Source organism: Amblyomma maculatum, chromosome 8 (genome assembly GCF_055883805.1).
Source record: "Amblyomma maculatum isolate TAMU_Amacu chromosome 8, ASM5588380v1, whole genome shotgun sequence".
NCBI lineage: Eukaryota > Metazoa > Arthropoda > Arachnida > Ixodida > Ixodidae > Amblyomma > Amblyomma maculatum.
In genome coordinates, this window is record NC_139351.1 from 52525102 (window position 1) to 52540733 (window position 15632).

Sequence of the window (15632 nt, forward strand, 5' to 3'; positions counted from 1 at the left end):
ACCTTCGTGGCGGCAGGCGGCGCGTGGGCTTGCTCGGCCCCCGATGCAGCTCAGAAGGGAGGAGGGTGGGAGGTAAAATAGTTGAGTCACTAAATTAGGGTGACGTCAAGGATGTGCTTCTGGGAAAGAAAGCCATGACTAACCGCCTAGTAAAGAGCAGAGACATTACACTGCCAACCAAGATCCGTATAACTCGTGCTATGGTCTTTCCAGTTGTGATGTATGGATGCGAGAGTAGGCGTGCTCGGAAACGAAGCGGCACACAAACTAGCTAGAGATCTCACACACCCGGCTGGAGGAGTGCCACCGGAGCAAAGCAGACAAGAGGACCTGATTAACTATAACGAAATAACAATGCACTACAGACTGAGCAGGAGGGTCCTACCGCCACCAGACTCCACGTTTGGCAAAAAGGAAGCAGTAGCATGGAGGAAGATACAGACAAACACATACCCGAACCAGTTCTTGTCAACCATATATGGCCAGAAATACGATCAGACCTATGTTCACTATGTAAGGAAAGGGGATCTCTAGATCACATAATATGGGAATGTGTAAAGTCACCAGGCAGGGCTAAAAATATAACTAAAGACGCGTGGGAGACACTTCTGCGAAGCTCAGACTCAAGAGCCCATAGAGAAATTGTTCGACTGGCCGAAGATGCCGCCGGAGTCCAAGAACTACCGGCCTGCAACTAAGGCGACTGTCCCACCTTCCGGGTCTAACCCCCGAAGAGCGGGGTAGTCACTCTCTTGGACGAATAAAAGTGCTCTCTCTCTCTGGATTGTGAAGAAGGCACACCGCCGAAGAATTGACGCGTTTGAATTGTGGTGCTGGCGGAGACTCTTGAGAGCTCCTTGGACGGCCAGAATATCAAATCAGTTGATATTGTCGACCATAAACCCTGGCTGCTCATTGGAGGGTCAAATTCTAAAGTTAAAGCTTAGCTACTTTGGTCAATTGATGAGAAGAGAGGAGTCGCTGGAGAAAGATTTGATGTTGGGAAAGGTTGGGGGTCACCGGAGAAGGGGTAGGCAGCAAACCCAATGGCTAGATGGCATCCTTAGGTGCTGCAGATGAAGTTATGTGATGTTAGGAAGAGAGTGAGAGACCGGAAAGCATGGCGTGATTTGGTCCATAGGGTCCCGAAGAGTCGGACACGACTGAACGACTGAACTGAGGATGTAGGGTCTCCCATCTGCAGTCAGCTGTAATAAGGAACAAGCGGGTGCTAGTATGGCGGCGCTGGCATTGAGGCACCCCAGGTACGGGTGCTCTTCAACGCCGCCGGGCGGCATTTCTTGCCTTCCGCGAGTGACAGATGCTGCGCCCTTCCTTTCCTGTAAACGAATTATAGAACGATGATGAACTTACATTGATTTGGTTTTGGTGCTTAACACCCCAAAGCGACTCAGGCTATAAGAGACGCCGTAGTAGAGGACTCCGGAAATTTCGACCATCTGGAGTTCCTTAACGTGCACTGACCTAGCTTTCCGCCAACATAGAAAAGCGGCCGCCGAGGCCGAGATGGTGAATATAGACGCGCTCGATATGAAAGCGAAGGAGAGAGCAGCTGCTGGCGATCGGCACAGAAGACTGGAGAAATGAACTTCTGATCCTCAGGTAGTCACTGCTTTTCGCTACGTATATCAAGAAATGGCAGAGCTAAGCCATCTTTCTATTTTTTCACCGAGGCCGCGATCAACTCATCGTTTCTTCTCATCTTTTACGGCCGCCGCTAGCGAAGGGGGCGCGGTGCGAGAGGCCGTGCAGTGCATTGGCTTCCCCTACGTTTGGCTAATAATAATAAAGTAATGAAATTTCGACCAGACCCTCGCCAGACCACTTGCGACTGTTTTCGTAAAGCCAAAAGTAATTCTAGGCACTGTCGCCAAAAGCTACCTGCGGACACTACTTGCGGCCAGGTGGCACCATGTTAGGGTTTTTAGTGTGGATCTTTACTTAGGTGTTTTGGCGGCGGTGCTAGGCTTTGCGGCGGCGCCGGCTCGCGATCATGAGTCGTCCGAACGCAGCAATATGACTTCCCAAGAGCTTTCACGTGGCTACGACACCATGGCCTGCGCCGAGATTCCTGGAACTTCAACAACGGATATCCCAGGTTCTGCGCCCATCGAGAACGAGATGCTCTTCAAGTAAATAGTACGACGTTCCCGCAAGCGGAACACCAACTCTAAGCAAGCGGACGCCATGACGGCGGGCCGCTCAAAACGGCAAAACGACGCAGCAGAACGCGCTTCAGCGGCTCACTACGGGGGCCCCCACTCAAAACTGGATCCGTTTAAAAACTTTATCCGCTCCCGCGGTTTCACCCCGAAGATATCGTTATCATCCTGAATCCCCTGGCGACCATCGCTCTCAAGGATGTCTACCAACATGGCGAGTTGGGAGCAGCGCTTGCGGCCTACCTTGGCACCCAGGCCGCAGCATCGCTAAGCCTACACCTCACATTAAGAAAAAAAAAACATTGTAGGACGCACCTTAGAGCCGCACGTCGCGGACAAGCTCCTTCGAAATTTCGAACTCGATTCATCAAAAGACCTGCTTTACACGTACGGCCAGTGGAAACGCATTGATGTGCAGTGCGGCGTCATTACTGTGGGTAACCACGAGACTAGAGAGTCTCTGCAAAACAAAATACAGTGCCGTGCTGAAGAGCTTGTCCGCAAACTTGCAATATCATCGGTCGCGGCGCTCACCTTCGTGGGCAAAGTGGTACCGAGGGTTGTGCAATGTTGTGCACTACAACTCTGAAGTGACCCTAGTGCGGGCGTACAAGAGAACCATACCGGCCTGAGGGCAATGCGGCACTGTGGGTTACCAGGCATACACGTGCCACTCCCAAGCGACAAAAAGTGTGGTCTGTGGGACCAAACTGCACGGACCGTCAATGGGGTCAACACACCTCACGAATGAACTCCGTCCTCTGCATTTTCTGGGCACGTCCACGCTGCCAACTGCCGCGACTGTACAGGAAAATTCCCTCAACACAAGAATCCTGACTCCAAGCCAACATCGCGAGCCCCTAACAACCCAGCGACCTAGCAAGCAGCGAAACCATCAAAACTCAAACGCCGATGACGGACCACCGGGTGGAGTTCATGCCAATGGTCTAAAAACGCCGCCACTTCCTTCTACCCTGGAGAAATTAACGTCCGGAAGAAGGCGCTGCCGCCGTCACCGCCAAGCGGCGGGGGCCCCCGCACTTCCAGCCCCTCAAGATTGAAGGAGCTGCTTGCGCCCATGCCTCCCATCCCCCTCCTCCCCAATCACCATTACTGTGTTCGACGCAGAATACATAAGCAAATCGACGTTCTTCGGGCACAGAATGGTCTTTTATTCAGCAAAATGCAAAATTTAGAAACAAAATTGGAGTCCACAAATAGTTCGGTTTTGTTTGTTTTGTGAGGTTTAACGTCCCAAAACGACTTAGGCCATAGTGGAGGACTCCGGAAATTTCAAACACCTGGGGTTCTTTACCGTGCATTGAAATCGCGCAGCACATGGGCGCCTTGCTTTCCGCCTGCATCGAAAAGCGGTCGCCGAGGCCGGGATTCGATCCCGCATCCTTAGGAACAGTAGTCGAGTTTCATAACCACTGCGCCACCACGGCGGGGTTAGAGGGAGTGAAATATGCGCGCAGCAACAGCTGTCGTACACCACCGAAGCGGCGGCGGGTGCAATAATGGTTCACAACAGATAAACATTCGGTGGCAGGCTAGCCCCCGCCGCAAGCGATGATGACCTACCTGTCACAGCCACATCAGAGCCAGGATCAGCCACCCTCCACCAACCCTTCCCTGACGTGTCGGTAATTAAGATTTGGTGTAACCAGCTCCACTTTCACTACCACCTTCCTTGCTTCCCTTACGGCGCGATTTAGGTTTCCACAGAAACATGTGTGACAGATACTGCGCCTTTCCATTGTAACCAGCTCCCTTTTGACTTCACCTTCCTTCCTTCCCTTACTGCATGATTCAGGTGCCACAGATACTACAGTGCAGTAGTATAGTGGTAAGGTGCCCGACTACTGTACTGGAGTAGCCGGGTTCGATCTCGACCGCGGCAGCAGCGTTTGAATGGAGGTGAATCGAATAGGTGTCTGTGAGCTGGGCGATGTCAGCACACGTTAAGGAGGACAAAACATCTTTATTTATTTAGTCAGCGAGGGGGGAGGGGGGCCCTCAGTTCAGGGTCCCGTTGATCGTGGCTGCAGAAACTGCGCGGTGAGCCAGCCATTTCCGACGCGCCGGGCAGGGGTCCTGCAGCGCAGCCTCCCAATCTTCCATGCTGGGGTGGGGGAGAGTGATTGAAGAAGGGTAACGTGGCACGCCCAGACCATGTGATAGAGAGATTTCCGCTAACCGCAATCTGGGCAGTCAGGGGAATAAAGTGAGGGGTACCAGAGGTTTAGGAGAAATGGTGCAATAAAGGTATTTGCAGGCGGCGGTAAGTTGCTGCTTCTTGAGTAGACAGGGTGGTAGAAGGGGGAGGTAATGTACGGCGAGACAGTCTGTAGTGTTCAATGAGTTCTGTGTATGAAAGGACCGGGGAGGCATACGTGTGATCCGGGAGAGGGGAGGCTCTGGGAAGGTAAGCGCGGGCGTGTATGGGAAGGTTCATTTCCGGGCATCGACTGGTGTCAAGGAATCCAGATTACACTTATCCTTTCCGGAGGGTTAGCGACGAGGATTCGGTGGCTGGCGGTACCGATTTGTCCGCGAAGGTAGTTACGGCAGGCCGTGCGAGAATCTGACATGATGGTAGCTTGTGCATTAGTGGCGGCGGCCACTAATGCACTGAGCGATGGCTGAGCCACTGCAGCCACTGAGCGATGGCTGCTTCTTCGGCAATACTCGTTTCGGTGGTGCGAAGAGAGGCATAGTTGATGAGAGTGCCTGCAGGAGATGTCACGGTAATGACCATGTGTCCGTTAACAGGACCAGCAGCATCTACGTACAGAGTGTTCGATTGGCCTAAAAATCTTCAGGAGAGAGAGAGAGAGAGAAGAAACCTTTATTTAGCCGGATAGTTATATAGGGCCGAGGTATATTGCCCTACTAGATGGCCAGCAGGTCAACCCTATTAGCGACCTCGTAGGCGCGCTTGAAGATCCGGTCTTGTATGCACGGGTCCGAGCTGCGCAGCAGGGTCTCCCAGTCATCTGGATGCAGGATTTCTCCTAATTCTGGAGGTGGGGGGTCCCCCTTGCATCCCCAGAGTATATGGTTGAGGGTAGCTCTTTCATCGCACAGTGTGCAGTCAGGAGAAAATTGGCTGGGAAAAATATGTGAGAGAACTACCGGGTTTGGAAAGGAGTTTGTTTGGAGTCTGCTCCAGGTAATTTCGTGTTCTTTGCTTAGACGCTTGTGCGGGGGCGGAAACTTCCTTCGTTCAAGGCGGAAGTGGTGGGTTAAATCATAAAATGATATAAGATTATCCTTGGCTGTCCCAAGAGCGGAGGTGGTCACCGCCCGGCCGAATAATCCTCGTGCTGTCTGGTGAGCCGCCTCGTTTCCAGGGTTGCCAGAATGTGCCGGTACCCAAATCAATTCAATGTCCCTATCTGGGAAGGGAATCTTATTAAGAATATTTAGAGTAGACTGTGCAATTCTAGCTCGGGCGAAATTGTGTATGGCAGTCTTGGAGTCGCTGATGATATCTGCCTCTGAATTTGTAATGGCTAAAGTGATGGCTGCCTCCTCAGCCATTGCGGATGTGCGTACACGGATCAGGAGGTCGAAATTACTCCGAAGGCCTTCACTACGGCTCCTCTTTCTCTTTCCACTTTCACCACACCTTCTTCTCTTCCATTACGGCTCTGTTCAGCGCACGTTAAAGATCCCCAGGTGGTCGAAATTACTCCGTAGCGTTCCACTACGGCTCCTCTTTCTCTCTTTCCACTTTAACTCCCACCTTCCTCCCTTCCCTCACGGCGCGGTTCAGGTGTCCACAGAAAACGAGTGAGACAGTTACAGCGCCTTTCTCTTCCAGTGAACCAATTATTATAATTATTAAGGTGTTCAGAAAAACAGCCCCGCCGGGGTGGTGTAGTGGTAAGACGCCCGACAACTGTGCCGGAGTACCCGGGTTCGAAACCGACCTCGGCGGCTGCGTTTCGATGGAGGCGAAACGAAGAGGCGTCCGTGTGCTGTGCGATGTCAGCGCACGTTAAATATACCCAGGTGGTCGAAATTACTCCGTAGCCCTCCACTACGGCTCCTCTTTCTCTCTTTCCACTTTCACTCCCACCTTCCTCCCTTCCCTTACGGCGCGGTTGCGGTGTCCAGCAAACAAGTGAGACAGTTACCGCGCCTGCTGTCTGCTTCGGTACTGCTTCCTGCAGTCATCATCACTTTTGCTTCGCGATGGTGGCGCGTGTCGTGACACAGCATCGACCAGGTCGTCCGTGGCTTTCCAGACCTCGTTTCGTTGTGCGAGAGACTCTGCTACCTTGCAGAATTCTTCAGCTTTCAGCAACGTTAAAGACTTCTCTCGAAGCATTTTCCCGCGCAGCTTTGAGTTATTCGTGCCAAACACGATCTGATCCCTGATTAGCGAATCACGCTGATCTCCAAAATTACATTGCGCGGCTTGCTTTTTGAGGTCCCGAACAAACTTCTCAAAAGGTTCTCCATCTGCCTGCTTCTCGGAGCGAAACACATAACGTTCGTGAACTTCGTTGCTCACCTCGGCACAGTAGGTCTCAAATTTTCCAACCAGCGTTGCGTAATCATCCTTGCTTTCGGCTGCCTCGAACTTGAACGTGTTGAACACGTCGAGCGCTTCATCGCCGGCTATGCTCAGCAGGAGTGCGGCTTTTGCAGAATCGCTGCGAGGTTGCTCCTTCGTTGCGGTAGCCTGCAGGAACAGGTCGAATTTCTGCTTGAAGCGTTTCCAATTCTCAGAGAGGTTGCCGGTCAGTTGCAAAGGTGGCGGGGCCTTTAGAAGTTCCATAGCTGTGGCAGGATCCCACTTCTGACACCATGTATCGCAATGTGTGTCGCACTAAGGATAGAGGCAACTACATGGTGGCAGGAACAAGAAGAACAAGAAGGGTTTATTAGCACGCCCTTTTATAGGCGATGGAGGGAGGCGGGGCAGTAGCAGTGCTAAGCGTACAGTTTGCGGTAGTAATGATAAGACTGCCGGACACGATAAGGCAGACAGCGCATGCCCGATACAAGCGGCATCCAGCGGTATCAGTCGGTCGCTGCTAGCGCTGGGGGGATAAAAGGGGGCGGAGCTGGTTACGAGGCCGACGACGACGCCGACGCGAAACCCAGCAACGGACGCCAAAGAGCTGCGCTCTAAAACAGCTCGGACCTTGCCTACCGACTACTGCAAAACAGCTCGTACATGGAAAGTCCATCCCGCCGCTTCATAGTCTGGGCTCCGGCCCATTCTGGGCTAGAAGGAAACGAGGCAGCAGATGCCGCCGCCCGCGCGCTTTCTTACCGGGCAACCTCGTCTCCTTCCTCCTCAGAAGAATTCACACCAGCCTACACTTTCAGAGAAATTACGCAGCTGTACCAAAACAGACACAATATTTACCCCACCCGTGTAAAGGGTTAACAAGAGCGGAGGAACACGTGTTTCTTCGCCTCCTTACGAATACCATGATGTGCCCGGCGTCACTTAAACACTTTGACAGTGCCTTTTCCGGGGAGTGCCCGCACTGCGGGGAAATGTCTTCGGACCTTTTCCACATGGTGTGGGCGTGCCCCTCCAACCCTGCCTTTGCACCTAACCAAAGCACCACCCGGGAGGACTGGGAGGCGACCGTACGCGCCTGCTCCGACTTGAAAGCCCAAAAAGCCTTAGTCAAAAGAGCAATGGCGGCAGCGGAAGCCACTGGGTCCCGTACTAGGGACTCCACCTAGTGTTTGTGAGGGGAAGGGAAATAAGCGTGACCCCAGAACATCATCATCATCATCATCATCACCATCAGCCTGACTATACCCACTGCAGGGCGAAGGCCTCCCCCATATTTCTCCACTTAACCCGGTTCTGTGCTAGTTGCATCCACTTGACCCCTGCGAACTTCTTAATCTCATCTGCCCACCTAACTTTCTGCCGCCCCCTGCTACGCTTTCCTTCCCTTGAAATCCAGTTTGTTACCCTAAGTGACCATCGGTTATCTTCTCTTCGCACTACATGTCCTGCCCTTGTCCATTTCTTCTTCTTAATTTCCACTAGAATGTCGGTAACTTGAGTTATTTCTCTGACCCACTCTGCACGCTTCCTATCTCTTAATGTTACCCCTACCATTTTGCGTTTCATAGCCCTCTGGGTTGTCCTCAACTTAACTAGAACTCTCTTGGTTAGCCTCCACGTTTCAGCCCCATAGGTGAGTACAGGTAAGATGCAACTTTTATATACTTTCCTCTTTAGCGATACCGGTAAGCTGCTAGACATAATCTGCGAGTGCTTGCCAAATGCGCTCCATCCCAATCTTATTCTTCTTGTTATTTCCTTTTCATGGTCCGGATCTGCGGTTACTACCTGTCCTAAGTAGACATATTTGCCTACTACTTCCAGTACTTCGCTACCTAATGTAAACTGCTGTTCCTTCCCGAGGCTGTTGAACATTACCTTAGTCTTCTGCATATTGATTTTCAAGCCTACCTTTCTGCTTTTCCTGTCTAGGTCAACAATCATTATTTGTAGTTCATCTCCCGAGTTGCTTAGCAAGGCAATGTCATCAGCAAATCGCAGATTACTGAGGTATTCTCCATCTACCCTTATCCCTAACTGCTCCCATTCCAAATCTCTGAATACTTCCTGTAAGCAAGCTGTGAATAGTACTGGGGAGATTGTGCCTCCTTGCCTAACACCTTTCTTTATGGGAATTTTGTTACTTTCTTTATGCAGAACTATGGTTGCTGTGCAGCCACTGTATATATCTTCCAGCACTTTCAGGTACGACTCGTCTACCCCCTGATTTCGCAATGCCTTCATCACCCCCGAGGTTTCAACTGAGTCAAATGCTTTTTCGTAATCAATGAATGCTATGTATAAGGGCTGGTTATATTGCGAGCATTTTTCTATCACCTGATTGATGGTATGGATATGATCGATAGTAGAGCACCGTTTCCGAAACCATGCTTGATCCTTTGCTTGATTGATGTCTAAGGTTGTCCTGATTCTATTAGCGATTACCTTAGTAAATACCTTATACGTAACAGACAGTAAGCTGATTGGTCTGTAATTTTTAAGGTCCTTAGAGTCCCCTTTCTTATGAATGAGGATAATGTTTGCATTCTTCCATGGTTCCGGTACCGTTGATGAAGCTTATCATGAGAGGTTGCGGCCAATTACTGCACCAGGGTGGCCAACTCCTGTTCTGGTGAGGGAGTGCGTTGCCGGAGGTGTTCACCGGCATCAGGTCGCACCCCAAACCTGTTTATGCAATTCCATCGGCACGCGGATTGTAATTTTTTTTTTATTCCGGTGGAGAATTGCGCGGCACCGGGATTTGAACCCCGGTCCTCTTGCATGCGAGGCGGATGTTCTCCCGCTACGCCCCAGAGCAACCTTCATGTAACTCCATATTTTATTAAACGTTTTCACCACCACCACCGCTGCCTCATCCAGACCACGATCCAGACAGAAGAGTAAATAGACAAGAAAGAAAAAAAGAAGAGGGCGAGAAAGACGCGCCGCAACAACAGCCGTGGTCCACTACCATCGAAGCGGTGGCGACTGCAGTGACGGCCAACAACAGATAAATATTCAGTGGCAGGCTAGCCCCCGGACCAGCCAACGTCGCCGACCTCAAAATGTACTACCAGCGGCTAGAAAGCACGTAAAGGCACTCCTACCAGATGTGAGCCACCTGGAACATCATCTGATGAATGTCACCATCCCAGCGGATACCTTCAAGCGGACAGCTCGTCAGCAGCAGCATTCTTGTTGTACCCCTCCCAGTCCCCTTCTTTTTGTCATTCTTTGACATCTTGGGAGGTGTCCCGTCTTGAGAGGGGGAGGAGTGTGTGGCTCCGCAGCACCTTTAAGTGTTTTAAACCGAGCGCGCGTCTTCCTATTTGTATTGTTTTTGCACGGGCAGCGCGAGTGCGCATGAGTGAGCAGATAATCTTGGGGGGTGGGGGGGCGTGATGTTGACTGATTCATTTATAGGAAGGGAAAGGCGCAGTAACTGTCTCATTTGTTTTCTGTGGTCACCTCAACCGCGCGGTAAGGGAAGGGAGGAAGGTGGTAGAGAAAGTGGAAAGAAAGAAAGAGGAGCCGTAGTGGAGGGCTGCGGAGTTATTTCGACAACTTGGGGAAGAGGAGGAGGAGGAAAAACTTTATTTAGCCCTATATTACTTGGCGGCTTTTGGACGTCTTCAGAGATGTCTGCTTGTTGAATCCATAAGTCTTTTCCGTCGACTTCGTCCACTTTTGCACAATGGTCGGTTGCCCTCAGTCCAGGGCTCCGCTGGCTACTGCCGCCCGTTGGGCTCGCTGTACCAGACCTTGCTGGTCTTCGCAGCGGTCGCTGGACAGAGTCTCCCATTGCTCCGCACTTGGGTTTCGAATTGTGGGGACCACATCTATGTTTTGACAGGCCCATGTGATGTGATATAGTGTTGGTTTTTCATCGCATCACGGACATCTGTCAGCGTATATGGTAGGGTGCATTTTGTTTAGTATATGTAGGTTTTGGTATGAACCCATCTGTAATTCTCTCCATATGAAAGCTTCCTCTCTGGTGAGAGAACTGTGCGGTGGGGGATACAGCATTCTTCTTCCTCTATAGTTTTCTAGTACGGCCGAGTAAGCCTCGAGTGCTGGCAAAAGTTCCGCGGAACCGTCGGATGCTCGGAAAGTATTGTGTGCTCGAGCTATCCTGTCACCCTCTTGGTTGCCTGCCCCCCCCCCCCCCCCCCCATGTGCCCCGGTACCCAGATAATTTTGTGTCTGGTCTTGTTTTCTTCGTGGTTTTTATTTCTGACGCTGGCTTCGAGGAGTATACGGAGCGCTTGACGACCAGTCCTACCTTTCATGAAATTTCGACAGGCTGTTTGGTAGTCCGTGAGTATCGTTAGCGACCGCCCAGCTCTATAGCCCTCCACCACCGCTAGAGCAATGGCTACTTCCTCGGCCTCTGCTACTATGCAGTGTCGGATAGAGGCGCTGGTCACTTCGCGTAGAGACGAATCGACCACCGTGGCCACTGCAATTTTTTTGTGTCCTCCTCTAGAGGACGCGTCTGCATACACGGTCGTGTCTTGAGGAGCGTATGGTTTTTGAATAAAATCGGCCCTTGCTTCTCTTCTACCTTGGTGGAGGTTAGAGTCCATGTTTCTCGGGATTGGAGCTACCTTGAGGGACTTGCGAAGTTCGTCGGGGATCGTTACCATCCTCGCTATTTCTCGCATCTGCTCACAGTATCCGAGTCTCTGTAAGAGCGCTCTTCCAGTCGTTGTGTGCAGCAGCCTGAATTTTTTCGACTGAAGCTGCGCCTCGCGTAGTCCTTCGAATGTGTTTTGCAATCCAAGCGCCATGAGCTTTTCTGTAGACGTGTTGCGCGGTAATCGGAGCGCCGTCTTATACGCTTTGCGTAGCAGGGCATCCGCTTGTTGTATTTCACTCTTGTTGAGGCACTGGTAGGGAAGGCTGTACATAATTCGGCTCACTACCAGGTTTCTAACTAGTTTTAGTGTGTCCTCTTCGCACATGCCATGCCGCCTGTTGGTGATGCGGGTGATCATGCGTGTCACTTGTAGCGTTGTTGTTTTGAGCATGGTAAAAGTGTGACTACTGCGTTGGTTCGAATGAACCCACATACCTAATAATCTTATTGTTGTCTTTTCCGGGATGGGCATTCCTTCCAGGTAGATGTTAAGTTTCAGGTTCTCACTGGTTGGGACGGTCCGGTTTTGTTTGCCTCTCCACACTCGAAGCAGTTACGATTTCTCAGTCGAGCATGCGAGTCCTCTTTCTCCGAGATATTTCTGTACACAGGAGGCCGCTTCCTGTAATTTTTCTTCCTTCTCCCCAAGGGAACCGGTGTTCGTCCAGACTGTTATGTCGTCTGCATATATACGTGCCTGATGCCTCCGATCTTCTCTAGTTTTCGTGCTAGACCTATTATAGATATATTGAAGAGGATAGGTGAGATGACTGATCCTTGGGGTGTTACTTTGTTTAGCGCGTGAATTTTGTTCGATCGAAGGTCTCCCATGCCGATGGTGGCAGTTCTATCTGACAGGAAGGCTTTGACGTACCCGTCGATTCTGCGTCCGCAGTCCAGGTCGTCTAGGCCTCTAAGGATCGCTTCGTGACTGACGTTATCAAATGCTTCCTTGATGTCAATGGCCATTATGACATTTTCACCTGTTCGGGATACGTTGCGGAGCACATTTTATATTTGAAGCAGCACGTCCTGCGCCGAGAGTTTTGCTCTGAAGCCGAACATGGTAGGGGGTACATAGTCATTATTTTCCATGAAATTTTGCAGTCTGAGCATCCCCACCCGCTCGTAAAGCTTGCCGAGGCAAGACGTGAGGGAGATGGGCCTGAGATGTTCAATTTGGAGCTGTTTGCAGGGTTAGGAATTATAATTACTTCGGCGTGTTTCCAGTCTTCGGGAACCGTCTCCGCCTACCAGTGTTTGTTTAGAAAGCTTACGAGCTCTTGTATGAGGTCGTCAATCAGGTTTCGCATCAGGGCCTTGTCGATTCTGTTGGCTCCTGCTGCCGTGTTTCTGGTCATATTTCTTATGACCGCAAAAACTTCTTCCACAGTTATTGGGCGGTCGAGTCTCTCGTTTTCGGCTCCGCGATAGGTCCCTTGGTATCGTGAGTGGTTGTGATCACCGGAACATTTTTTTGTGCCTTCTTCTAAAGGTCGGTGTCCGAACCCTCTAAGGAGTGGGTGAATCTGTGGATGCTTTTATTGTTTTCTGATTTTGTTTTGGTCGGATCGATTAGTGCTCTTAGGAGATTCCAGGTTCTGGCTTTACCTAAGGTTTCCTTAAGCGAATCGCTGAATTGTTCCCAATTTTGTCTCGCGAGTTGCGCTGCGTATTCTTCAGCTTTTGCCGTAACTTCTGCTATCTTTAGTTTTAGTTTCCTGTTGTGTTTTTGCTTCCGCCATCTTTTGGTAAGACTGCGTCTGGCTTCCCATAGTCGCAGAAGGTGCCCGTCTACTTAGGGCGTTGTTGTTGTTCGTCTTACCCTTTTTGTACATTTGTCTCGCGTTTCTGTCAACATGCCGCTCCAGTCTTCTAGTGATTGGATGCCGCTTTCAGAGTTTTTGCAAGCCCCGCGGAACGGGTTCCAGTCCGTGAGTTTTGCTTGTCCGATCCGGCATCTTACCCTTTCCGATGCTATTCGCGCTCGGAGGACAAAGTGATCGCTGCCTAGGTTTTCCATCATATTTTCCCATTGCGACTCCTTACGAACGTGAAATACGGGCAAGTGTCCGTGCTCACACTATTACCGATTCTCGTGGGGGTCGCGGGATCTGTGATTAGCCTGCAGCCCAAATACTCGGCTGCGTCGGCTAAAGTTCTTCCCTTGATATCTTGTTTCCGGTATCCCCAACTTGTGTCCATGGCGTTGAAATCTCCTACGATAATGAGTGCATTTTCTTTGGCCTGCTTGTGCGCTCCGTGGAAGGGTTCGATGAATTTGGCTTTTCTTTGTCTTGGCGGGCTGTACACGTTCAGTACGAATGTGCTCCTCCCCTTTCGCTTTTTCGGAATGATTCCGACAAGCACGTGCTCGATGTCCGTGTCGGCGATGTTATCGTGCCTGATTGCGGTGATGGCTTTGATGACTAGAACGGCTGCTTTACCTCCGTTTTGGCTCTCGTAAACATCGTACCCCCGTAAAGAGGGCCTGGTTCCAGTCTCTTGGAGCGCAATCACATTGGGGGGTGTAAGCTGTGTGTTTATGTATTGTTTTAGTAGGGCCTGTTTTTTGCGGTGGCCTCTGCAGTTCCATTGCCAAATTTCTAAGTTTTCTTGGTCGTGCTGATGCGTCTTGGTCATGTTTATGTGTTCATGCTGTTGCCTTGTTCGACAGCGAACGCCGTTAACGCTGGACGGTTGTACGCTCTTTCCCTAATGTTTTCGTTATGTCTTTGTTTTCGAAAAGCACTTCTAATTTCGGAGATCTGCCCCTGAAAATGTGCTTGCATCTGTTGCATTTGAGATTGTATTTGCCGCATCATATCCTACATCATCTGCTGCATCATCTGTTGCATTCGTGTTTCAAGTGCTCCATTGTTGAATGCTTGTGGCTGTTTTGGAAGGGCTAGTGATTTCAAGCTCCCGCTGTTGTGCCTTTAATGTTTTTGTTAGTTCCTCGACCTTGCGTTCGAGCTCATTTTGTTCAAGACGAGCGAGTTCAAGCTCGTGTCTGAGTGCATCACTGCTCGCGTCTTTAGCTTCTTTGACAGGAATATTTTTGTTGTTTGCATTGTTTGTGTTACTGCCATTTTCTACCGAGTGCGGATCAATGATAGATGCCCAGCTTACCTTGCTGCCGCCTTTCTGGGAAAGCTTCTTTTTCTGCTTTTCTTGTTTGTTCCCCTCCTGTGAACCGTCCTGCGACAGAGGTGGGAAGGAATTGGACCTTGATCGGCTCCTCGAGGTCTCTCCTGAGCTGAACAATCACTTGCGTGGTCGCCCGCGTTGGCCACTGCCCCCTCTTTCCCCGCTGGGCTTTGGTCTTGCTTTTTATGCGAAGCATATTGCTAGAGGTAAACCACAGCCCTTCGTGACGGGTAAACGCAGTGCAAAGAATGTGGAATGCTACGTCACGCCACGTGATACGCTTACGTCACGACAGAGGAGAGACGGGTGTCCAGCTCGCGCCGTCGGCTGCGGTTGCACGCCGTGCGGACGACGTGGTATGGTGACGTCACACCACGTGATACGCTGACGTCACGACAGAGGAGAGACGAAGGACCGGCTCGCGCCGTCGGCTGCGGTTGCACGCTGTCCGGACCACGTGGTATGGTGACGTCACACCACGTGATAAGCTGACGTCACGACAGAGGAGAGATGGGGGTCCAGTAACGACCGTTGGTGCACGTCAAGCCGGCTGGACACGGGTAGTTTACGGGGAGGCTTTCCCATACGACCGTGTTGTTGCCGAAGAAATCAAAATCGTTGATTCCTTTAGCACGTCGGTGTTCTAAGAGCTTTTGCTTTGCGTACATATTCGCGTTGTGGCAATCGAGTATCGTTGGCCTGGGGGACGACATGTTCGTTGTGCGTGTCGGTAACACAGTTAGATTAGAGATGAACGAGTCCTGCTATTACCTAGTTTTATACGATAGGAAAACATTGTGCATTCTAAGTTTAAACCATGTAAAATCACGTGTAACCAAGGAAAAAAAAGTTTAGCCAAGTGTAACCATGGAAAGCCGAGTTAAGCAATCAATATGCTTCGCATCTGACCAGGCTTAACCAAGCGAAGCCTCTGCCATTTTTTCAGTCTCTCGGGGCACCCTTTGGATCCGGTGCGATGTGCCTCACCGCATATTAGGTACGTGAGCTCGCACACATGGTCTTTCGTCGAATTTTTATCTTTGCACAGTCCGCACACAATAATGTCCGGTGTGGGGCACACTCGGAGCGGTGTCCTTGCTGGAGA

At 50.9% G+C, this 15632-nt stretch overlaps 1 protein-coding gene and 1 long non-coding RNA gene across 3 annotated transcripts in view; one reads left to right on the forward strand and one right to left on the reverse strand.

Annotated features, from left to right (window-relative positions):
• The window catches only part of LOC146181164 (uncharacterized), a 148503-nt gene that overhangs the window by 90219 nt on the left and 42652 nt on the right, over window positions 1–15632 (forward strand). The window lies entirely within an intron of this gene.
• Window positions 6325–6975, reverse strand: LOC146181167 (uncharacterized). The gene has a single exon (XM_084577713.1). The coding sequence runs from the start codon at window positions 6973–6975 to the stop codon at window positions 6325–6327; it is 651 nt and encodes a 216-aa protein (XP_084433839.1).

Bases quoted from the DNA above. Each gene is read 5' to 3' on its own strand.
- LOC146181167 (XM_084577713.1), bottom strand. From the start codon at position 6,975: ATGGAACTTCTAAAGGCCCCGCCACCTTTGCAACTGACCGGCAACCTC.